The sequence below is a fragment of the Accipiter gentilis genome, chromosome 14 (genome assembly GCF_929443795.1).
Source record: "Accipiter gentilis chromosome 14, bAccGen1.1, whole genome shotgun sequence".
In the NCBI taxonomy this organism is placed as follows: Eukaryota; Metazoa; Chordata; class Aves; order Accipitriformes; family Accipitridae; genus Astur; species Astur gentilis.
In genome coordinates, this window is record NC_064893.1 from 23570113 (window position 1) to 23595338 (window position 25226).

At 36.4% G+C, this 25226-nt stretch overlaps 1 protein-coding gene across 13 annotated transcripts in view; it reads right to left on the reverse strand.

The window, feature by feature from the left end:
* ZMYND8 (zinc finger MYND-type containing 8) overlaps window positions 1–25226 on the reverse strand; it is an 82947-nt gene that overhangs the window by 57444 nt on the left and 277 nt on the right. For 8 of the 13 annotated variants that reach the window (XR_007508056.1, XR_007508057.1, XR_007508058.1 and 5 more), the window contains exons 1-4: window positions 25053–25181; window positions 22277–22423; window positions 13374–13437; window positions 3528–3761 (exon numbers count right to left, since the gene is read on the reverse strand). Coding sequence is in view for 8 of the 13 variants with exons in the window: in XM_049816157.1 (XP_049672114.1) it covers window positions 3528–3541 (14 nt within the window). In the remaining 5 variants the exon portion in view is untranslated. Of the gene's footprint in view, window positions 1–2430; window positions 2479–3123; window positions 3312–3527; window positions 3762–4170; window positions 4306–13373; window positions 13438–22276; window positions 22424–25052; window positions 25182–25226 lie in introns of those variants that run through there. The other 5 variants (XM_049816155.1, XM_049816151.1, XM_049816152.1 and 2 more) reach the window with 5 other exon arrangements.

The window sequence follows — 25226 nt, forward strand, 5'->3', positions numbered from 1 at the left end:
AACCCCAAGCAAAAGTGATATCACAAAATGGAAGACAGCTCAGGAAGACAAGCCAATCGAAGTTTGTGGATACTGATATAAAGGGCTAAATTTGTAACGTAGTCTTCCCATTTATGATTTTTGAGCATGAAGTTCTTTTTATTACATGCTTCCTTAGTAGCAATGTAGGTTTTCCCCTACAATTTCAATACTCCTGCCTGATGTGAGGGGGGAAACATCACATTTGAAGTGGTTTATACTCTGCATTTTTTTCATTCTCAGTATGTTAAGTAGTGTCATTTGTTTAAAGAAATCACTCAGTTTTTCCCTAGCACTATTTAGCTTCCAACTAAAACAGTTTGCCTGCAAAGAATGAAAAAGGCATGTAGCTTTTAAAAAGCTACTGTTTTCAACATAATTTATAATCCAGATCACTCCTTTGTTTTTCCCCCACTGCATTCTTTGCCCAGCTAATTACAAAAGTAACTGGATGTTGGCACTAAATAATAATGGCTAATCATATTCATCCTGGGCAATTCCAATTACTCTTTAGTAGCCAGAAATCTTAAAGTGCAATTATACGATTAACTGCTATTTACATTAGAATAATGGCCATTTGCTACAAGCTGAATAAATCTCAGCTACATTGCTTCATACATGTCCTGTCTAATTGTGATATTAACAAGATCCAGTCCTGTAAAATCTTGGGTAGAAAGAATACATGCTTCTTCCCCACGTCTATCACTTAAACAAAACCCCACATTCCATCTGTCCTGAACAGTAGAAAAAACGGCACAGAGTGCTTCTTATTATGCAATCTATGAAAGCGAGTGATAACATCATACCTTGACAAAGCACCAAAAATATATGAAATTCTTCAGCTTGGCTGAATTTGCTTTACTTAGATGGAACAAAGATGGTAGAAATTTCCAGAAGGCCTTTCTCAGTCTTGCCACTGCAATTGTCAATCTTTAACCTACTCTCTGTTTCTATTGGCTCAAGTACTCCATGGAGCAGCGTGATTGGGCTGATCTGTAAAACAACACTGCTGTCTCTACCTTGCCTCAGACATCTTGCTGCAATGCAGACATTTATTTTTTGTGAACTATAAAAGAATTACATTTGAATGATTAAAAATAGTGAACTTTAACAGACTCACGATGCTATGTTTCATTACATGCACAAGGGCAGCTTATACAAATATGCCTCACTGTCAGCAGTGTGTCTGGAGGTGCAGATTTGAAACAGATCCTAGTTTAACAAAACCTGTGGGAGCCATTTTAATACAAGCTTTCTGATTGCAGATCACTTACTCCTGCTTCCTCATATTAAACAAATATTATGTTGTGTACTATTTAAGACTGAAAGTAAACTGCTAATGTGTATAAACTACTACTAGGAAAATTACGTCCAAATGTAATTTCTGTTTTTAGGAGCTGAAGAACAGAAACCAGAATAACTTCTTAGCTGCGTTAGCACTTCTATGTATGCTGAAAAATGCATTAAAATTGCATACAAAAATGCTCTCACATGAAACTCAGTGGTACAACCCAGCAGTGTTTCAGGTTGCAAACTGAACTAGACATTCTTACAATCTAATCCTTGGGGGGGGGGGGGGGGGGGGGGGGGGGGGAGCTGTTAAGCAAAGTGAGATATTCAAAGAAAGATACTCATACTGGCAAACAAGTAACCAGAGGTAAATTGCTGTTATAGAATGTTATCAAATACATGGCAACCATCTACAAAAGTTAGCATGTAACTGTGCCTCGGTGCAGTTATTTGCAAAGCTAGCTTAGCTCTAAGTTCTTTCCTAAAGTCATCAATGTGTGTGGACTGTTAAAACAAGTGCAAAAATTATATTAAAAGCACAAAAGAGCATCCTTCTGCTTTTGTAACAATACTAGTGATCACTGAAAAACAGCTTGTTAAAACAAGCATGCAAGTTCTACAATTAAAATCTTACTAAAGGGCACAAAATGTTCTAAATTAGTTATAAATCAAGCAAGTTTGTCTGAGATTATACTTTGTATAGTATCAGAAACATATGCTCATTAAGCATTATTTACTTTACTTCATAAGGTCACTTCATTGCTGAGTACTAGCACTTTCATCACACCTCGAAAGCCTAAGGAACAACGAAAATGTGCTTTACCGTACAAACATGGTAATTAATGATCTACGAACAAACAGCAAGTAGAATATTTTTCACTGGCCTGAGGTAAAAAGCAAGTATAAGCTTCAAGCTTTAGAGGCAAATTATCAAAAAAATAGTGCATTCAAATTGTAACAGTTTACATGTACAAGTCCCTTAAAATGGATGCTAAGCAAACCTGATTTTTTATATGACTAACCACTAACATTACTTCATCTGCTGGACTAACTGACCCAGTAAAAACAAAATGTTTGGAAAACTATTAAAAATGTTCAGAGAGTAGCATGCTGCTTACTTACCAACTGTTCAAGCACCCATCTCATTTTTCCAGTTAAGAAGATACAACAGGCTGGCAGATTTGGGAATTGATCAAAAAGGAATTTCTTGAAATAATTACGTAGCATTAAACCAAAAGTTGTTTGGTTTTTTTTTAAAAAAAAAAAAAAGGAAAAAAAACCAAGAACGAACAACATGTACTACTGTCATGAACCACACATGATTTTATATCCTCTGGAGTCCACAACACAGAACTGTGGCTGATACAGTGTAAAACAAAAAGGCATAGATATAAGGTACATTAATTTATTTGAACTATGTAAAAGGAGAAAGCTAACAGTTCAAAAACATTTTCCATAAAGAATAAGATTTGTAAACAGATGTACTGCTGCATTTTATTGAGCAGCAACCCATTTCCAAAATCTGCAGCATAAAAACTCCCTTTTAAAGGAGCAAAATATTAACCATACATTGTCCCTCAGAAAGACAAACACGTTGTATTAATTACTCCTGCAAGAAAAAAGGTTCAATAATCATTTTAAATTAAGATAAGCTGCATAAAAAACATGATGCAACAGCACACCACCACCTAGGCCCAATATCTACAATCTGCCATTAGCACTTTTTGCTGATGTCCAGGTTTTTAAAAATCCCATATTTTCTCAGAGATAACTTATCTTAGCTATTCCATTCACTGTTTAGAAAGGTAAACTTGCCTGTTCTTCTGTCTGCCATTATCCCTGCTTGACTCCCTGTAGGGCAGTTAAATGCATCTGCTCCCTAGCTTCCATTTTCTCTTCAGCAGGCATGTGACACAACAGACAATAGTGCTGGCAAACTGCTCAGAGAGAGAAAGCTTCTTTGGAATACCAGGATCTTGATAAACTCTAAAACCACCATCCTCCTGTGAAGAAGTAGGTATGCCAAGGTTTTGCCAGTCTGCAAAATAAAGCTGTGGCTAATGGCTACTAACCATGTGACCCAAGAAAGCAAATTTAAACAGTTCCAACTTAATAAAGTGCTGTGGTGTGAGTTTTGCACAACAAATCACAGAGAATCACACTCTCAACCCACAACTCATAGGTCTTAGAGAAAAAAAAATGTAAAAAGTAAGGCTTACCTCTGTGGATGCATTGTTAACACAGTGTTATGTCAATACTTATAAAACATGGAGGACAGGCTCTCAGTACTCAGGCAGAAAGGGCTTGGCACTTCAGCTTGATGATCTGTCTTCCTAATAAAAGCTAATCCCGGATTGGCTACTTCGGTAAATCTGAATGTAAAGCTTCAGGGGATTGGCTGAAACACTTCCTGAGCGATTATCTTTGTGCAGCTCTGGCAAGCAGGAGCCATCCTGTGCATAGAGAAGACAGGCTAAGCTAGGCCCGTTTCAGCAAAAGAAACTTGAAAAGAAACCCCAAATGTGCACTCCCCGTATAAAATACACAGATTTTCAAGCAGAGGGAAGTGTTTGCAAACAGCCTGCCTGAGCAAAAGTATCTCAACATGCCATTACTGAAGGCATTTGGCTATTTTAAACCTGAAGGAGGAAGAGTTCACCCGGGTCACAAAAGCTGTTGTTTATAAACAAAAAGCTAAATTCACTTTGCTGGTGTTCTGCAACGTGTTGCACGGAGAGAGCAAGGCCACGGAAAGAGAGCAAAACATACCAAAAGTGAGCATGCACAGGAGGGACTGAAATTAGTAACTGAAAATTCAGAGAGAATTCTCCTATTCCAGAATTTAAATATATTAACACCTACCGTAGCAACCATATACCGACAGTGTGATTTCTTTAGGTGCTATGATAAGCCGAGCCTTACATAGGAAAAACTTAATGTCTCATTTCCACAAAAAACATCATACAATTGAAATTGCATTATCACAGAGGGTTGCTGCCATTCAGTGCATGCCCTCCCTGTTTATAAAAACGCTGCAGAGCACAACCAAAAATATCAGTACCACACCAGATACTGAACTCTCCACCCCCCCTCTCCCCCCGGCCCCCACCTTTCGGCCTGCCCAGGCTGTCTGTTACACAAAAATCTGACTTCCGTATTAGTCGGCTGCAGCTGCAGTTTCCTGTCTATTAACCCTGTAGGACTTGGTACTTTTTAAGCTACAATACAGGCCCTAAAATGATGTAGATTTCTCTACGTGGCAAGTTATCTGTCTGCTTTCACAAAAACATTAACATAGCTTTCCAGACGCTTTTGCTTTACCCCTTATCTTCCACTAAAATTCTGCAAATGAAACAAAATGAGAAAACGGCATGTAACCAACCAGTTTGGTCTTGGGCCAATTCCTAAGCATTTGATTCAAAAATGTGATTCAGTTCCCTTTCCTAATGCAGTGAAAGTGGGAGGATTTATCGCTATGCCAGGAAGGAAGAAAGTCTTAACTCCAGATGAGGATTTTAAAGGTCAAATCTTTAGAAAGGCCCCAACAAGCTTTTACATTTTGGTTCAAGATTTTGCATCCGTATTAGGTAGCATGACATTATCATTCTATAGCCATCAACAAATTAGATGAAAAGGTGATTCTGAAGGATATTGCATATTATCGAAGGATTATTTATCAAAAAAAAAAAAAAAAAGGAGTTGTAGAGGGAGAGGTTTAAGATTAAAACGATAATTATTAAATAATGAGCTAAAATAACTGAAGCAAAATAAACACTCTTCCAATACAGCATGCAAGATCTAGGATTGTGCAAAACAGATTATAAAAAACCCTCTCCCATAAATCAAGGCCAGCTGCAAACAGAATATGCATTTTGCTCTACATTTACTCAAGTGCTAACAGTCTCAGAAGCAATCACCACAAATAAAACTAATGCCCTCCCTTAGCTCCAACCAGCAGCTTTCATGATACAACTACTTTACCACACAAACCTCTTTGCTTGAGAGCCGACATGACACATAACTATGTAACTCAGTAAAATTAATAATCCTACTCTGCATTGTCCCATACTGCATTCAGGTATTTCTTGAGATATCATTCTCACAGGAAAACTGCCAAACCATCCTATCACTGTGCTTACATTTTTTCTGTTCTTGCGTGTTAGGCTGCAACAGCGGATTAACAGCCCAGAGTATAAATTCTCATCTCATAAGTAATTCTGGAGTCCCTGCTGGAAGCATTTTCCCTTTTTAGCTTTGGCAATGTTTTTCAGGGCAGGGAGCAGGAAGGCTCGTGGATTACACTGGCAGTTTGTTCTGTTTTAGGAATGTAGCAGAAACTAGAGAGAGTGCTGCTATAAAGGGAATCATACAGCCCACTACGGCAGCAAGAACACCCTGGAAATGCATGACATTCAAGTGCATACTTGCATCAGTTTTAACAGTTCAAACTATTCAATATAGGTTTCTTTTTAATTGCATACCTAAAGGCCTGTGCCACTCAGAGATATCACCACAGAAACATCCAAATTTTGATTCCTCCAAGCAGTAAACGTGAGGATTGTCAGCCATTAACATTTATGCTCATTCATTGACTGCTCTACTCTAATATTAGTCTATTAAAAAAAAATATCCTAATCCCTATGAAGTACAGCAAGGGAGCAAAACTAAATACACTGAATATGTCAATGCTTTGTGCAAACCAAGACCCGACTCTGCGAATGCAGTAATGCTGATGGTGACTGGGAACACTGCCAGACTGACACACTTGGACCTATCAGAGAGGATCAGCATGCAGCAGATAGACAGAAACAGAAGCAGCCTTAGAAAAGGCCTAAGGTCCTATCTTTTTGATTCAAGGAAATGGTGGCCCAAATGCAATAGAAAAATTTACAAACCTTCAGTCACTAGCAAGAACAAAAACCTAGAAACTATATCAGACAGAATACAGCATCTGTGTTCAGCCACTAGGCTACTCTGCTAAAATAGACAAAAGAATTCTGTCAGGAATCAGAAAGGGAAAGCTTGAAATATCTTTCTCCTTATTTCCTTGTCCATACACATATTTTGCAACAGGAGGTACAAGTCTCATGTAACGACACACAGGTACATCTGGAAAATTCAGATTTTGTCTGTTAAGTCACCATGATTGCATGTCCTACTGCAGCTTGACCAATTCTTTTAAATAGGAGTGGTGAATTTATTGGAGGGGGAAGGGAAAGAAAGGTAAAGAAAACAAAGAAGAGAGACAGAGGAAGCTAAAAGCTTTGTTAAAGCAGAAGCAGGGCGGGGAGATGAGATTAGCTAATGTTTGTCCTTTTCAGTGCTTTGCAGGTATTAAAGGGAAAACAGAGCTGTGAGGAAAAAAAAAGGCTAAAGAGAGAAACCAAAGGAAAGATGGAAAGCACAAATTCAGTCAAAAGGAAATTAAAAGACAGCAGTGTTAGAAGTGCAACAGACTATATTTAGAGTTCTTTGCAAAGAACTCTGCCCACTGTGCAGGATCTCCAGAAAGCGTGCATATCAAGCCCCACAGTGTTGTAAGGGACTATACTACTTAATATATACTGAAAGCCTCAAAATTAAAAAAATACCAGTAAGGAAGAGATTTGTCTGTCTGACAGAAAAGGGGGTTGATATGTGGATGAATCCTCACTGACAGAGAGGAAACAGTAGGTGATGGACAAAAGATGGAGCTTTAAAAATAACATTTTGAACAGGTACACAAAAGGAAAGGGGGAATGTCATATTTTCCAAGGAGGAGGATGATAATGATAATGATGATGATAATAATAATAATAAAACCCAAACCCCCAAACAAACAAAAAAAAAGGGGAAAGAAGTTGCATTAAGGGCTTGTAGCTTGGTCCTGGATTTCCAAGTCATTGACTGAGAACCCTAATTTCTAGAATAACAACATGAACCATTGTAATTCAGTGTCTTTCCTTTTAAGAGGTTTTTCCACCTTTTCCCCTTTACCCTGAATCTGCCAAAGCATCAGTAACTGCTTAAAGACCAGAAGATAAGACTGCCATCTGATACAGAAGGCACCAATAATGTCTATAAGGGCAGTTCCCAAATTTTTAAAAGTAGCCTGGATGCTAAAATTAGTGACCTGCCTAAGAAGGTTGGTAATTTTGTAAATTATCAGAAACTACTGGAGAATATGTTTTTGCCAAACAGGTAGCTGATTTGCCCATAAGCTTAAAAGGCCTTGTGGCCAGATGCATGCATGCATTTGTCCTGGGTAATATTTTTTAATACTTTTTGTTTACGTTACTTGTTCTGGATCACAATGGTCACTCATTGTTTGCAGATTAAAAAGCTGATTTTGTTTGTAATATATACTGAATATCTGGTGCATTATGAAAGTTTCTGTTGACAGCCATTTTTAGTATGCTGTGCAACTGCCTCATGTACATTTCCTTCTAAAGGAAATCTCCATTCCTGTTCAATCATCTGCCAAAAATACCTGGGGGAAAAAAAAAGGAAAAAAAAGCACCCTTGAGACCGTTCCTTTAGCAGCTGTAGCTTTTTAAAAGAGGTGCTATAGCCTATGTTATCCAAAGGCATAAGCCCATATATTTCATCCCTTTGATGCCCAGTTTGAACCAGTCTCTCCAAAATTTAACAGCTGAGAGCTGAGCTGTTGGATATCCTGTATAAAACAGAATTTCCATTATTATATATTTAAACTATATGCTCTATATTAAAAGCCTAACAGATATAATTTTTTCATATTTCATATGCAGCCCAATATTTTTTCAGTTACCTGGAAAGCAGCTGTGAGACATATGCAAATATACTGCACGTCAGACTTGGAAGCATGTCCACCATGCAGTTGAACTGCATGTGTAGCAAGTGGATTTATCATGCCTACACTGTGATAACATGGTAATTAGTTCAACTCACTGCACATGCAAGATCTGTGTCTATGGGAATGTAGACACCCTGTATGAAAACTAGTACAAAATCCTGAAAGAAGTCTGTGTTTCACCAAAGGATTCTAATGCTTAAGCGAGAGACATCCTGCATATAGCACTTATTCTGACATCAAGGTCCTTCCCAAAAAAATAGAAGAAATTCACTACTCTTGGGGAAGAATTATTTAGGACCAGGTCTGGATAATCTCTAGTCATATTATTATAGTTTCTTTTTCTCTTCAGATTTTTTTCACATTCAGGAATCACTTGGTTAGCAGTAATGATATGACTTTTTTTGTTGTTTTGGGATTTTTTTTCTGATAAAAGCTGATTATCTCACAGAAGGCTCCACCAGCTAAAGCTCATACCAAATATGTAAAGTGATGGATTTACAAAAATACAGTTATTACAGTGATTTTTTCCTGTCTCCTAGGCTTATATCTTATCACAACCCATAGAAGATTTAGACTATATCACTCTCACTTTTAATCTCTTTCCTGCACCTTAACACACTAAATTTGCAGCTTGGCTTCAGTTTTAAGGCTCTGCATATTCACACCTTTCTCCTTCCTATCTTCTATTCCAATTGCTATATTCACCTCATTTTTGTGATTTGCCTCTCACCAGCAAAAAGTCCTTCTTTCTTTTTCCACCACAAATGTGCAGTACAATCACTTTCATGAAGGCTTAACCCATAGTTTCACCAACTCTTTTTTTTTTTTTTTAATTTTCTTTTTTTTTTGATGAGGCATACTAGGTTAAGCATCTCACCATTCCTTCCAGCCATAGCAGTCAGCTCAGTCACACTTCTAGCAGAACTGTCTGTGTGGTTACATGGAGAAAGGATCAGTGAATCAAATATTTACTGCGTTAACTTTAACCTGGGAAAAGCACCAATTCACAATAGTTCACAACACTGCTGCTGTAACAATTGTAGTGGCATGACTGAGAAAGCAACAGTGAGCAGCTCGAGATAATTTAAACAATCACTACCACTACTAAAAGAATTTTTTCTGAAACCATGTGATCAAGCACTGCATCCATATTTCCACCAGAATTTGTGTTATTAACTATGTTTTCTTCATGCCCAAATGACACTGTAGATCTGTCCTGGTCTCTTCAACCTTATGAAAGGGCAGGATAAAGAAAGCCTTTGAAATATAATCATGTCTCTGAAAAGAAGAAACACGTTTTCCAGCTGTGTCTTTGTCTTCTGAAGCCAGGTGAAAGACTTGCCCATAATTAGCACACATTTCACTCTCATTAACATCTGCATAAACTGTTGAATTCATTTTAGCATCTTTACAGATTATTATTTTTTAATGCACTATTGGCCTTACAGATCATGTTTACTAAGCCCTCCTAATCAGGTCACAGAAATGAGGACACTCCTGACCTAATGTCACTGCAAAGTTTTTTCCAAAAGGGAGGAGGCTTACTTTAAAGAAATCTATACCTGCATCAAAACCCATAATTCTGAAAGGGCAGAAGAAGTCATGCTGTATTTAATCTACTTGCCAATAACATAATAAAATCCAAGTGTGTGTTAATTAGGTACACAAATAAGTCTTAATTATGTGACTAGTCTGCAAGCTCTTTTATTAAATGAACTTCAATACTTTTTTTTAAAGCCACAATAACCTGTCTGACATTGGAGTGGACAGATGTCAGAGTTTAGGGGATTCAAAAGTGAAGATGTATGCAACATTTCAACAACATAAGGAGCAACAGAAGTATAGGGGAAATAAATACATTTCTGCGTTGAAGCTACTATAGGTCCAAAAAGAACTCAAGCACAATTGTCAATCTACCCTTTTATAAAGCATTATTCTGACTTCTTGTATAATGCTCTTTCTTAATCCTGGCTTTTAAAGATATGTTGGAATGTAACATTCCAGGCACTAGAATACATACTGAAAACAAGCTGTGATGTTACTCTGCATTTTAGAGTGTCATTAGTAATTCAGGAAATACCAAGGTATTTTGCAGAAGAGGAAAAAGAATTCTGCAAATATTTCTTAAGCAACTCTATGCAACATCCATTCACAGGTGGAGGATAAAATTAGTACTGCAACCCTTATTTTACTGTTTTTCAATCTCTCAGCAGTATTTCTCTTAAAATCATTCAGATTCCAGTCCTGCAATTTGCACATTTTTAATCTCTTCTGTGCATTTAGATAACTGCTTGTTCTTTCAAGGGATATGAGAAAGTTTTGGGAAAACAACCAATCCTGGTCATTAGCACTATACAAATATTTTAACACAGCAGAAAAACATGATTCAGGAAAAAAAAAAATATTTCCTAGTTGTTGTAATTCTGATTTACAGAGCATTTTTCTTCATCTTTATATGATGGCAGAAAAATACTTAAAATACAAAAGGAAAAACTATACCACAATTCTAACTTTAGGATGCAAATCAATAAAATTTTTATGAGCCAAATAAAGCCTGACAAAAGAGATGCTTGCAACTCACCCCACCAAAATAATCTAATGTGGATACAGATTATCAACTCCTTGACCACTATTGCAGTATCATGCTTGTAAACCTGACATAAACACTAATTCAGAAAGATGAAGAATATGCTTTCTGAAGTGCAAATTTTTCAATCCAGAGACACTGCCCATATGTTTTGGGTTCAGCACCTAAATAAGGCCTTAGAATTTAATTAAATGAGACAGTTAAGTTTTATATTGTCCTGGTTTCAACTGGGATAGAGTTAATTTTCTTTCTAGTAGCTGGTATAGTGTTATGTTTTGGATTTAGTATGAGAATAATGTTGATAACACTGAAGTTTTCAGTCGTTGCTAAGTATACTAAGTGAAGGATTTTTCAGCTTCTCATGCCCAGCCAGCAAGAAAGCTGGTGGGGTGGATTTGGCCTGGGAGGCATGGATTGCTGCTCAGGGACTAACTGAGCATTGTTTGGCAAGTGGTGAACAATTGCATTGTGCATCACTTGTTTTGTATATTCCTATTATTGTTGTTGTTGTTATTATTATATTGCTATTATTATTTTCATCCTTTCTGTTCTATTAAATTGTTCTTATCTCAAACCACGAGTTTTAAATTTTTTTTCTGATTCTGTCCCACTGGGTGGAGGGGAAGGGAGCAAGCAGCTGTGTGGTTCTTAGTTGCTGGATGGGGTTAAACCATGACATTTATAAAACTTTATTGCCACTGAAAGGGGTACTATTATTACCAATCCCATTCCCAGCTACATATTCCCACTCCTTCCATTGCACTGGATTTATTATTTGTAGAACCCTGCAGCGAGCCAGTTCCGATTTTCTCAACTAGCAGAAAACTAGATGCAATGGTGGGGTTAGACTCTGCAGCCACAAATAGTGGAGGAAGGGATATTACTCCTTTCAACAGCTAGATCAGTTCAAACTGTCTGCACATCCCGCTTTTTCCCAAAGTCACTGCTACAAAAATAAAATTACATACAAATATTGACGGGTTCTCTGGACCTTCTGTGTTTTGACTTCTCAATACTTCTCACTCATCTACAGTGTTCTGGGTAAGATTTGGGTAAAAGCAAAATGAAACTTTTAGCACTTGGATGGTTCTTTTTTTCTCTGTGAGAATCTATACTAAAACCAAACCAAAACCATAAAATACAAAACCCTCAGTATTTTTGCAGCAAATGCTTGTGTTTGTTTACATGTGTATGCAATTGTTTAGGAAAACTTAGATTTTGATGGATAGATAGCATAGAATACCACCAATATTACAAACTGCACCTCCAAAATGATATTGATATTTTTTTCTGACAGCCCAGAAAAGAACAAAGGTACTGTATGATGAACAAATACTATGCTCTCTTTTTAAGAACTGAGCAGCATGGCTGTATAAGGAAGGTCTATCAGCAGAAAACTTGAAATGCAGCTGTCTGCATAATTTAAAAATATAAAAAACTGGTCCTATGTAACTCATGTATAATAATTTAAAATTCTCTTTAACATTGCTTCTATTTCAAAGATTTGTAAAGCAAATGCTGTAACAGGCAATTTCTAAATAGCAATTTCTTTGAAAGGTAAGGTTGTCATTCCTGCTTGTTCTTAGTGGTTTTTTTTTTTTAATTGGAAGTCATCTACATAAATTTTTACATGATTTTGTTCTTCATGTTAAAATATGATGAAAGTTTACATAATTGACCAACATTTAAATATTTCTATTTTGTATAGTTTTCATAAGCACTTGAAAACAATGTAAATTATTTAAGGGAAAAACAAGTTCTAGTGCAGAACAACCAGTCTTGTCCTGTAACTAATTTCAAACCTGCAAGCTGTTCTAAATTTGTTGTCAAAGGACAGTTTTTTAAGATTGGACCCCAGGACTAAACATCTCTGTAGCTTTGTATATAGTGTATCTGAACTGTTCTTCACCTGCTTTTGCATGTAATCTATTGATATGGGATCCTGATCTTGATTTGGATGTTTCTACAGGATAGGTATTTAAAAATAAACTTCTTTATACGTACATAATAAGGACATTTTCCCCAGACTCTTAGTGAAGAATTAAAAAAAATTATCCATTTCTACTCACTCGGATACATTCCAATAAAATACCTCCATTACATCAAATGACCAAAAGCTGTTTTCCTTACTTTTTGTGTGGAAAGAAGTGGTAATAATTTCACAGATTTGGCTGTTCTTTTCTTTACATAGTTTGCTAACTTTGGTAGAAGTGTAGCATCCCCTAGCGTTCATTTTTTTATGTTATTACACCGGAAAAAAATGCCGGCAAATAATCACTCATACCTAGCAAATGCAAAACTGTTTTTGCCATAGGATTCAATATTCATTTTCACATCGAGATTTTAGCAGAGAGACATCACTCATCTGCCTGATAACCATAAAAAAGCCTGAGGATGAAGTTTTCCTCAAAGGACATAAATATATCTCATGGTAGCAGCCTGAGGAGAAGCAATCAAAGAGTGTGTTTAAACCCATATACTGGTTAGTGTCAACACCAAGACTATGGATAAGCCATCCTATACTGACCCGCGTGGTTTTCATATCAGCAGCCACCATTCTGCGCCTCCAGAAGAACCCTAGCCAGCAGTGTTCGATGCTTCCTTAGTGAGATAACCATGGAACAATCTGTCCTACACTTTGATGGAAAAGAAGAGCTCACATACCTCTTATTATGCTAGGGCACAGTCTTCCTCTTCCCACATCAAATGCTCATGTGTAAATTTAATTCTAGGAAGACAAACAAGCAAATGCAAAGCATTTGAAGTAATTGCCAAATCTCAGTCCAGACATGTTTTTGCCATATAAGTTGCAGTTAAATATCTAGTACTATGTAAACAAATCTTAGTAAACATGGATAAAAAGACAAAGGCTAGAAGCAAACTGGTTCTTGAATGGTGCAGCAGCAGACAGAAAATATTGAGGCAATTGGCACTCCTCTACTAGAATGCATAAAGCAACCACCGGCAGGGGACACTCACATAACCCCAATAATTATACATTCAAAAGAGCTCAACATACCCATGACAATTTCTGGAGAAAAGGAAGGCATATGGGCCCTCAAAACACACCTCTAATTTCATCACAAATTATGCCTAGATTTCTTCAAAGTTCTGTCAACACTGGATGACATTCAGAATTAGTAGGCTTGCACAAAGCACGTGATTTTTTGAGCTATGATATGTCAGATTTAAATGCAGTCTTGCTACAAAGGTAACTAACAATCAGGCAGATGCGTCTGAGCTTTTGGATCTACATTTTTATTTACATTAAAAGTTAGCAGTTGCAACCAGAATGTCATTCATTCTGAACTGAATATATTCCCCTATATGTTAGAAAGTAGAAAAAAAATTACTTCTCTCAAAGGGTATGACAATCACACTACTATAGTTTTACAAGTTAATCAAAAAAGGACATAATGGCTTAGTTCAGAGTATCTGTGTTCTCTGCACTAACCCAATAAACTTAGAGATCTAATTTACCTAAAAATGCCATGCAGTGTGCCTTGAGCTTAGAAATGGGATAATTTCCAGTCACAAACATTTTTCTTTACCTCTGGCTGATTTTCTTGACATCTTTTTAAGGTTGGGTTTTTTTCCCTGGTGGTGGGAGGAAGCCACCTCACCTTGATAACATTGAGCATATAAACAAAATATAAAATTGATCCTCCTCTGGATGGCATGATGACACTGTTTTGTCAGCTAAACTGACAGAAAAGAGCTGTACTACAAACAATTTTAATCAGCCTTTCTAAGCAGAAAGATGTAGTGCTTTATAAATAAACTTTTCTACCTGTCAGCAGCATTAGAGAGCTGCTCAGTTTTGAAATTAAAAAGCCAAAGGACATTATTTAGTCCCATTCCCCCCCAAAATCTTCCTATGTCAACAGAATAATTCAGACAACTACAGAGATATCTAGCAATACTGTAGATGTCCTAGGATATCCCATGTGGCCTCTAGCTTCTACTCCCCAAGGCCAAAAGTCTCTCGTAAGTCCCATGTCATATGTGTCAGCCCCACAAAGACATCTCAGCTCCCAGAGAGCACTTAAAATTATAATAGATGCCTCTATTTAGGAAGTTAAATCCCACCCTTTGAAAAATTCTTGGACAATATGACATAGTTGGGGTGCTGGTTAATAGCTACCTGGAACATTGAGGAATCAAGGCTTTCACTCACTCTGAAGAGATGCTATGCTTTTATCACACAGGCTATACAGAACAGTCAGAATTAATATATCCAGGCAGACAGACAAAAATTTACAGAATTCATTACTATCTCACCTGGCTTAAACTACCACAGCTGGTTTGTGAATTTCTATACAACACTACTTCTTACAGAGAGATGTCTTTATTGATGACTATTTAATCTCATTAATGAAATAGTTTTATGTGTTTACTATATAACAGGAAAGAACAATAATTTCAGAACAAACTAATCTTATGAACATAAGATGAGGAAGAAAGGAAGACAAAGCAGATGCAGAGCATTTCTCCATGACTAAAACCCTTATAAAATTCCTTACAAAATTCTAACATATACACAGTGGAAGCCACAATAAACACATCTTATATGATACTCCAATAATCAATACATTTAAAATATACATGTCACTAAATCACAGAAGCATAAAATAAAGTCACTTAGCAGTACATACAATAATTTCTCCTCTTGTAATCCCAAGCATGCATCTTACATTATTCCAGCCACTAAAATACTATAGGCTACATCTTTCACTGTTTTGTACATGCACACTATCAGGAAACATTTCTTCCCAACATTAATACCTCACTGGCTGTTTGACAGAGCAAGCAATTAAGCTGAGAGAAACTAATTTGGTGATAGATTTTGGATGAAAAAAGAAAGCAATAGAACAGAAATAAGGCTAAGTTTACACTGTTCAGTCTCGCTCTCTGATATTGTTACAGGGGCAAGAGGTCTGGTTTCGGACAGAAAAGTGAAGAACATAGATTTTTTTGGTATTTTTTCCATATTTGCTTTTGTGGGTTTAGGTTATACAAGTTATATTTATAACAACATTAAATCTCTATAGTATCTACTTAGTAATTCTTAATTTGTCTTTAATGCTTAATTGGTGTAATCATTGCACAGAAGAGAGATGATGCTATTATTTATGGAGAGTAAGAACAGGTGCTTATACAGAATATAATATTGGTCAACAGCTGTGATGAATATTCACTGTTATAGGATAAAAGCTTACAAGGAAAAAAAAAAAGAAAATAAGGAAAAAAAAAAGTTCCTGAAAGAAGGATTTTAGGGTTTCTGTGCATCTGGCACTTAGCTATTATTATCATCTGTGCTGCCCAGGCTCGATTGGCAAATTGCATTTGTGTGATCTCAGCCTCACAGTTTGCAGTAGTCTCACATAAACTTTCAATTTGTAATACAAATAGTAGTAAATCATGACAATAAATCCAGGTTAAAAAAAATTCTCCTCTCAATTCCCTTCTAGAGTTTGTGTCTTATTGTACTTTTAGGAGTCATAAAGGTCAACAATGGATTAAATTTTTTTTATTGTTTTATCCCATTTTAGGAGAGTTGCTGCTAGGTGATTCCACATCTAAGCAATACCGGTATAATATGTTGACACACTGCTACAGAGACACTAGCTCAGCAAATTTCCGAGAAAGTATAACGTATATTTACAAATATTGACTTAGGTAGAAAAATCCTTAGAATGCTAAAAAAATTAAGGGAGTTTATCACCCCAGATAAAAGATAAAGAAATGTCAAATTTAAAAAAAAAGGTTTATTTTCAGTTTCAATTATTTCTAATCATTAGTTTTTCCTTGACAGACTACTGAACGTATTAATGCATGAATTAAATATTAGTCTTTGCATTGCATGATCATCTATTTAAATGTCACTTTAATAGCTTATTACATAAAACTCTAGAGTGAAATCCAGGCCCTATTATCTCCAGTGACTCTAAAGTTTCACCCAGGACATTAATCTGTTTTTTCAATGCATGGAAATTATAGTATTCCAAGGACAATAAAATCTTTTCTAGACAAATTAAAAATTATTAATATATCTAAGCCCTTCTTGTGTCTATTGAGTAAGTTGTGAACAATAACAGTTAATAGAAATGTTAAGTTGACAGAAATATTGAAGGGAACTGGAAGGGTTTTTCCAACTGCAGCCTCGTATTTCATTTTTCTTTAGTCTGTTTTCTTGTATTACTGTTACTACTTTGCAGCTATCAATACCTTGTTTTTTATATAAAACACTTTATAAAAGCATTGCTCTGTCCATTTAATAAATGGTTAAAACATGGAAGGGAGAAATTATCCCCCCCCCCCTGTAAATTGCAAGGTGAATTTAGCATTATGACCTAAGTGATCAGCTTAGAATATAACAGAAGGGGACACTGGGTTGAAGAAAAGGATGTGCATTCTTTCTTCTTTTTGAGTGCAAACGTCCAAAAGGCTCTGGAAATTGTCCAGTGTTTCTTCAGCTGATTTCTGCTTTCATGATTCCTTGGTGAATCATAAGATGCAGGAAAAAGGCTTTAAAAACCAAGCCTTTTCACTCCTTAGTTAAACTATATGCTACCTTCAAGCCAACATAAAAAAGTTAAGACAATATCAGTTATTAAAAGTCAATGGGCTGTCGTGGTTTAACCCCAGCCAGCAACTAAATATCATTCAGCTGCTCACTCACTCCCCCCGACCCCAGTAGGACTGGGGAGAGAACTGGGGGGAAAAAAAGTAAAACTCACAGGTTTTGATAAGAACAGTTTACCATAACAGAGAGAAACTAATAATGATAGTAATAACAATACTAAAATGATAATACTAATAATGAAAGGATTGGAATATACAAAACAAGTGATGCACAAGGCAATTGCTCACCACTCGCTGACAGATGCCCAGTCAGTCCCCGAGCAGATATCCCACCCCCCCCACAGGCCAACTCCCCCTAGTTTCTATACTGGGCAGGATGTCACATGGTATGGAATATCCTTTTGGACAGTTTGGGTCAGGTGCCCTGGCTGTGTCCCCTCCCAACTTCTTGTGCCCCTCCAGCCTTCTTGTCAGCTGGGCATGGGAAGCTGAAAAATCCTTGACTTAGTCTAAACATTACTTAGCAACAACTGAAAACATCAGTGTGTTATCAACATTCTTCTCATACTGAACCCAAAACATAGCACTATACCAGCTACTAGGAAGAAAATTAACTCTATCCCAGCCAAAACTAGGACATGGGCTTGAGAGGGATCTGGGATAGAACTAGGACTTGAGTTTCAAGGTCCATTCTGTAACAGGTAATGTATGTTGATTCTGCGTAGTGCTATTATCACTGGAGTGTACAGGCATGCACTCTGTAGGCACGAAAATAATACTGCACCAAGAGAGGACAAGGGCTTCTTTGGAAATAATGCTGATAGTAGGGAGTTCAGCAGCCTAAATAATTCTGGAAACCCTGTCAGCTTGGCTGTGAGTTGTAACAACATAGCTTCACAAACCAGGTTGCATGGTGCTTATTTGTGATACACACAGATTTTGCTGTCAAAGTTCCTATTTAGGTCTTAAGTAACACATTTTTTTGCTCTGTTGAAAGCCCTGCAGACTTTCATAGCCTTCAGTCTGGCAAAGGTAAACATGCATGACTACTAATAAATGATCACAGCTCATTGTTCTCATTATAGTAGATTTATAAAGGCCTGGCTGAGCATCATTGCTGGCTTACTTTCCTTTTTTGTGTAGATTGGATTGCAGTGGAGTTTTTCAAAGACCAGACTGGATAAAGTCATGAGCAACCTGGTCTAACCTAACAACTTCATCATGCTTTGAGTAGGAGGTTGGCCTAGAGAATTTCTGAGGCCCTTTTCAGCCTGAATGTTTCTATGATTTGAAAACAGTATATATTTTTGTTTGTCCGCTAATGCAGTCTAAAACTTTCTTAAAAGTTCAGCTAAAGTAAGCCTGAAATACTTGTGGTTTTTTCTAGCTATGAAGTGCAAGAATAGTTCTAGCCTGTGCTTTCATTCTTATTTATGTTTTGGTGGCACTTTTTAGGTATTCAGAAAGAATGTAATACAGTAGAGAATTTACTTGATAAAGTACAGTGGGGGGAACATATAGAGGAAAATAGTTATTCACAAACTACTACCAATTATTGGATCGTTGTGCAGTCTCCATCTATCATATTGGTAATTACTCCAGACTTTCAACCTGCCTCTAGTACAGATGTACATACTGTATTTGAAGATATACTTATTCTTCCTTTATTAGCCAGTCATTTAAAAATTTGGAAAATAAGTATAAAGTGCAACTTTTTGTTTCTTTGTTTTACTGGTACATTATTAACCCATCAGGAAGGAAAGGGCAATGGTTATGATGAGGATAGGCTCATACCAATGATAATAAATACTTTTACAAAATAAAATGCATATGTGAAGTGTTTTCTGGAAACATTTTAAGAGAGTTTAGCTTAAATTTTCCCTTAAATCTGCCCCAGACATGGCCAAAAATGTAAAAGCCTGAAAACCTAAGTCACTAATTTATTATCACTATCCAAGCTGTAGAAAAAGCACATATTGCTCTGACATTATAATATTAAATAGAAGTGTTTACATTTTCTAGTTTCTAGAATGTAATTTCTGAGATAACACTTTTTAATATAATACTTTTAATCAGTTGGTGATCTTGAAAGCTGCTCCAGAGATACCAACTCCATTCCAAAAGGGAAATGCACATTACAATAGAAACAACACATAAGTGCACGGACATGTATGTGGAAATAGTTGATTAAAGATTTATATTGCATATATCTGTTGATTAAATTATTACCATTTAAATGAGGTAAACATAAATGCTGTAAAACAATGCAGGTTTAGTGTCAAGCAGATATATATGAAATGCACTAAACATGAAAACAGGGGTTTACAACTAGTATAAACAAACATACAGGTTTGTTGGGTTTTTTTTAATGTATGTAAAAGTAGATTCTATTCAGACAAGGATTCAACAGTATCTGAGGAATCTACTTACTACATTAAATAGCAAAATCCTTTTAAACTCCATTTTTCTTCAGCTATGTGGACCTCTAAAATACCTTAGAAAGAACAGCCCAACTAATACTAACAAACAGAGGCTTTCAGCATAAATATAAGAAATTTAAGCATTTAGACATCAAAAACATCTTAATGCCACTCTACAATAGTAAGATAACATTTTACAGGATTTATAAATAGCAATTTTTGACTGAAAGATTTTACTGAAACTCCAATAAGAATGGCGTTTTTCCTGTTACCTGAAAGCTCCTTCCAACACTACATCTTTTTAACTGTACAGTCAATATAGTACTAGAAAGTAAATCAGAAAATAATTTTATATCAAAACTATAATATGGGTTTTCTACATAACCATGCCTCAAACCAGTCATTCTACTTCTAATTCACTAGCTCCCCCTTCTAGAAAATATTTCATACCATGACAAAAAAATTAACTACATTTGATTTTCTAAATACAGTCTTACAAACTAATTTGTAATCACTTCATCACCTAATAGACACCCTTCAAAACAAAGAAGGGATACTAGACTGCAACCGGATTTTCAGCCTGAAAGGAGGAACCAGTCTCAGAATGAAACAAAAGGTTTCATAAAACCATAGAGATGTAGGAGCTTGTATTCAATGTATGATCTCTTAAGAATGCACTACTACTTTAATGTATGCAGCAGTTGTTCCACCTGCTCTGCAAGTAGAAAATTTGCTTAATAGATTCTAAATAAAAACTGCAATCAGTCACCACAGAAATTGCACATCATTACATAACAGCCAGTAATTGATTACCAGATGCAGCCATTGAACTGGATTTCTACTTTCGTTTTTCACAGAACAGAAAGATAGCTTTTCACTCTTACATGCTACCTAAAGTCTAGTACCTGTTCCTTTCCTGCCTTTCTTAAGGCTCTACAATCATCATTCAATTACATACTATAGTAAAATGACTTCAACTGCTGTTTAATTGTAAAAGGTTTTTTGATGTATGGTTCCCATTGAGAATTTTAATTATAGGGCAGAGGCACAAACCCATACGTGCTTTGCTTCCCCTGTCCCAATTATATGACCTACCCTGTACGTTCTTAACACAGTTTTCTTTTTTTCAGAGATAGTAGAGTGTCAAGAAATAGACAGATTGTTCTCAAACTGTAGAATCTTCAGAATTCACTATTGTACATTTGATGCTACAAATGTTATCCCCTTTTCGCACAGTTCCATTTTTGTAAAACTGGGAACTTATGCAAAGACCAAATCTCAAGTTTTAATCCTCACAAAATAGAAGCCTGCTTTGTAGTAGTTTATGAAGAGAAAAGAGAAGCAAGAAATACCACACAGAAACATTATCAATCATTCATCTAGAGTCCTTTCTGTAAAAATGACTGGACAATATACTTTAGAGGAAAGTCCAAAACTACTTCTTGGTATGAAAAATTATAGTGTGACAGAAAAACTCCCTTCTTAGCTCATTTGATGATTCCTTTATACTCAAATAGACAATGATTAATAGGCTCTTGTAACTTTAATCTCAGTTACTACTGTTTAACTAGATGTTGTTGGGGGGAGGTTGTTTGGGTTAGTTTTTTTTAATATATATTTTGTTGCTACTGGATCTTTTTTTGCTTGTCATTAAATGCCATTTGTTCTGTTGTATTTAAGTTTTGCTTTTAGGTAAAGAATAAGTGAAAACATCTGAAATATGTATCTTGCACTTTGTTTTACTTCATACCTGTCATTATCCTTCTCAAATTAAGGTAGAACCCTTCATGCCCCATAAACTGGAAGTCAGTTAGCTTTAGGAAGATTCTGCACAGGCAAAATGCTTAGCATAAAGAGGATGTTTTACAAACATATACACTGGAAACCCCAATCTTTTTGTACTTTGCCTTGTAAAACCTGTGTCTTAAGAACAGACAGACAGCAAAACAGGCTCAAACACCTCAATCCCTCACCCTCAAGTATTCCTGGGCCCAGAACAAATCAAGGAAGATCATCCTCACTTTGGTCACACCCAGGTGATACTTCCTTTACTGTTTGCCATGTGACTGTAGCTGAGGACTGCAGAGAAATCACATATAGATTCTAACCTGCAAGTCAAGCAGAACACAAAGCAAGAACCTCTGGCAGTTCAAAATTTGCCTGCAAGTTTGCCTGACACTGTCATTCCAATGGCTGTTTGCCCCAATCTGACTTTTATAATGCTTTACTGTACACATCTCTTCTGTTTTTCCCAGCTTATTCTTTCCTAAGTTATCTCTCCTCCCCCATCCCAAAGTCCCAAAAGAACACAATGAATGTGTTTCGATGCCATTGCACTGCTTACGGGGTATCGTTCTTCCCCAGAGTGAATCTATCTTATCTACTTGATCCTAAATTCTGTTAGATGGAGTCTCTGTACTATTCTGCATTCATACAATGTCCAATAAAATAATAAAAAATAAATAATTAAAAAATCCCAATCTTTGATGGTCTTTTAACACACAAAAGGAAATCATATAGCCAATGTATTTGCCTTTTGATTTTTAAACTGTGTTTACTTACCCCAAGACAATGACTGGATCTTTTTTCTTCCCTGAATTTACTCAAATTCAGAATTAGCTTATCTTTTTTAACTGAAGCATAAAATAAAGGAGTCATTCTTAGCTATTTCTGTGTAGTCAAGCAGATCTCTGGTTGCTTTCTACAGCTCTGCAAAAGACATTAATTTCATTTTGCTTTTTTATACAGAACAACAACAAAACAACAAAACTTAATAGCAGACTAAATATTAAATCCTATGCAGTTGTTTTCAACCTAGGTGGCTAGTGGGACATAATGTTCTAATTTTCTGTTTAATTCCTTGACTAAATACATAACCATGTACATAACCGTAACATGACCAACCAACAGCAAAGTGGAAATCTTTTCTTAACTGGAGGCTATGTTTTTTTGTTTTGTTTACTTTTTTACTAGAAAAAGCAACTATGAAAATAAGAATAGCTATGATTGCTAAGTTCGTTTGTTTAAAGGATAGGACAATGGATATGACACAGTGGGATTTATGAGAAAGGGGACTACATATAACACAGAAACTGTGGAATCAGAGATTAAAAAAAAAAACCTTTGTGTCTTTAAACCTGGGATTTAGAGCTTAAATAACAGACACAGAATTATAGACCACACAGGAAAGTAGGTGGCCAGAAAAATTAGTGGGTTGTCCTCATGTAGGTCCATCCAGTTATCTCACTTTCCAAACATTAGATAATCTAAATTCTGAAGAGATACGTGAGAAAATTAAGTGTAAGTAATACAAGTATGGGGTTTCACTGGTCTCTTTTTATACACATGTACACTGCTTTAAGAAGTAGTTTATTTACTTTCCAAAGACATAGTTCAGCACACTAGAGTTGTATCAAAAAATTGTATCATACACATAGTAAGTAAAAGGGGACACTTCACTACCTTAACATGATGCTGTCATGAGGAGAGGAGGAAAAACAGAACCTGACCACAGGGTTCTAAAGAGTAAAATTGTGGTCTGCAACATCACACCTTTTTTTTTTCCCTTGCCTCCTACACACAATGTTTTACTGCAAAAATAGGTTCAAGCTTTTTGTTAATTGAAATAATCAGTTTAGACAACTGTGGTCTTCTCTTGAGCATACAGCATCTGTCTATACTAAAAAATTAAGCCAGTATATATAGAAGAGCAGAAGTCACTGGATATCTCTTGAAGCACACACTTGAACACTAGTTTAATATTACTATAAATTATCATATTTGATTTTCTCATTGTAACCATGCTCTAAATCTTCCAAGTCTTGTAGCTAGCAAATCTGCCTTAAGATTAATTTTGCTAAGATAGTGTAATTAATAGATTAATTATGCATCTTAAATTTGAGTAATGTATTAAATCTTACCTTGTCCTAAAGAAAGCATGCATCTATGTAAGTGAGTAACAAATCATAGAAGTTATCTGCTCTTAAATTGCTTTAGTTTTGTTTAAAAATAAAAACTCAATGTTACTTGTTTGGAACTTAAGCAAGTATAAGAGCTGAAATTCATGCTGAAAGCAAAATTATCTGCAAAGCTACTAATGTAGAAGCTATACAAGTATAGAACAATTCTTAAAGCCCTACAGCCTACTCTAGTAGACTGATCTTCTAGAGTACTGATCTTCTAGAAAACCATATTCCCAGACAATGAAAATCTAAACTATCTTGCTCACTCTGATATGGTCCAAAAAGAATGTTATGAGCTGTATCAGATTAGTATGTTCTGGGTTGCAAAATGATGTTCCAAGTTCCTGTTTCTTGTTTCCCATTCCTATTCAGCATTATCTGCCCCTTTTTCTAATGTGTTCCAGGAAGAAATGAAACTGAAACTGTTTTGAATTACAGTTAATTGTCAGTCAGGATTATTTTTATAGCTTTAAGAAAAGAAACAAGAAGCAGCAATTATGCTAAACAATTATGAAATTCTTTCAATTTTATTGTTTCTTTTTTTGTAAAAAAAAACCCCAGTCATGATTTGTAAACAACTTATTACAAGTAATTAATTTTTAAATCCTCTTTTCAGCTAAGAACATGCATAGCAGTTGCTTCCCAAATAGCACATGTGCTCTGCAGCAATTCTTAATTTCAAACATAAAATCCAGTTTCTGAACATATTAGCCTGAAACTCAAAATAAGGGTGGAAAAGGGAGTACGAGCATAGTAGCCAAACTCAATGACTAAGCAGAACATTTAACAGAAAGCAAATTCAGGCATACTAAAAAATAGTTTTGGTGAGCATTAAATATTTAATAATCAAGATGTAGCAAAACTACTTTACAGCTGAACTGTATTTTATGTCATATTTGGCAACTGGATCCAGGTGGATCCTCTCTTCACTGCAATCAGCTGAGGCCACGCTCAGTACAGCAGGGGAGACACCCGGCTGCCAGATGGGACCTAATTTTTATTTTCTCTTCCAACCCTGTTCTCTGGGATGCCATGCCACCCTCTGGCCTTCACCCTTTCCCTCGTTGACATTTTTTTGATAAATTGGTATGGTTTTCCTCCTGAATTCCAGCAAGATAGCCAAATGTCCACGTTTTTAGGATTGCAAAGCACCCTGAATCCCCTTTCTCTCCATTTTAATGGGAAAAAAAAAGAAATGGGGAGTTTCTCAACAGTTTCTCCCCATTTGTCTAGCCGCAGGTGAGAGAGCCCGGCTGAACTCTAGAAGGGGATGATGAGGAGCCGCTTCCCCCCACCTAGGCGGGCCGCAGTCCTGGGACACGTGAAGAGAGCAGACCGACCAACGTGCCTCGTAGGCTTTAGGAGAACGGAGCTACCTGGCCGCCACTGGAGCTGCGGCGAGCATAGCCTACACAGAGGCCAGACCGGATCGAACGGCACCAAAGACGGTGGCTCCACTGGGCCTCTGCCGGCGAGAATCTCCTCAGCGCCCAGCCCGCCTCCGGCACGAGCCAAACCCCGTCCACTAGGGTCCGCAGCGGCCGTCAGAG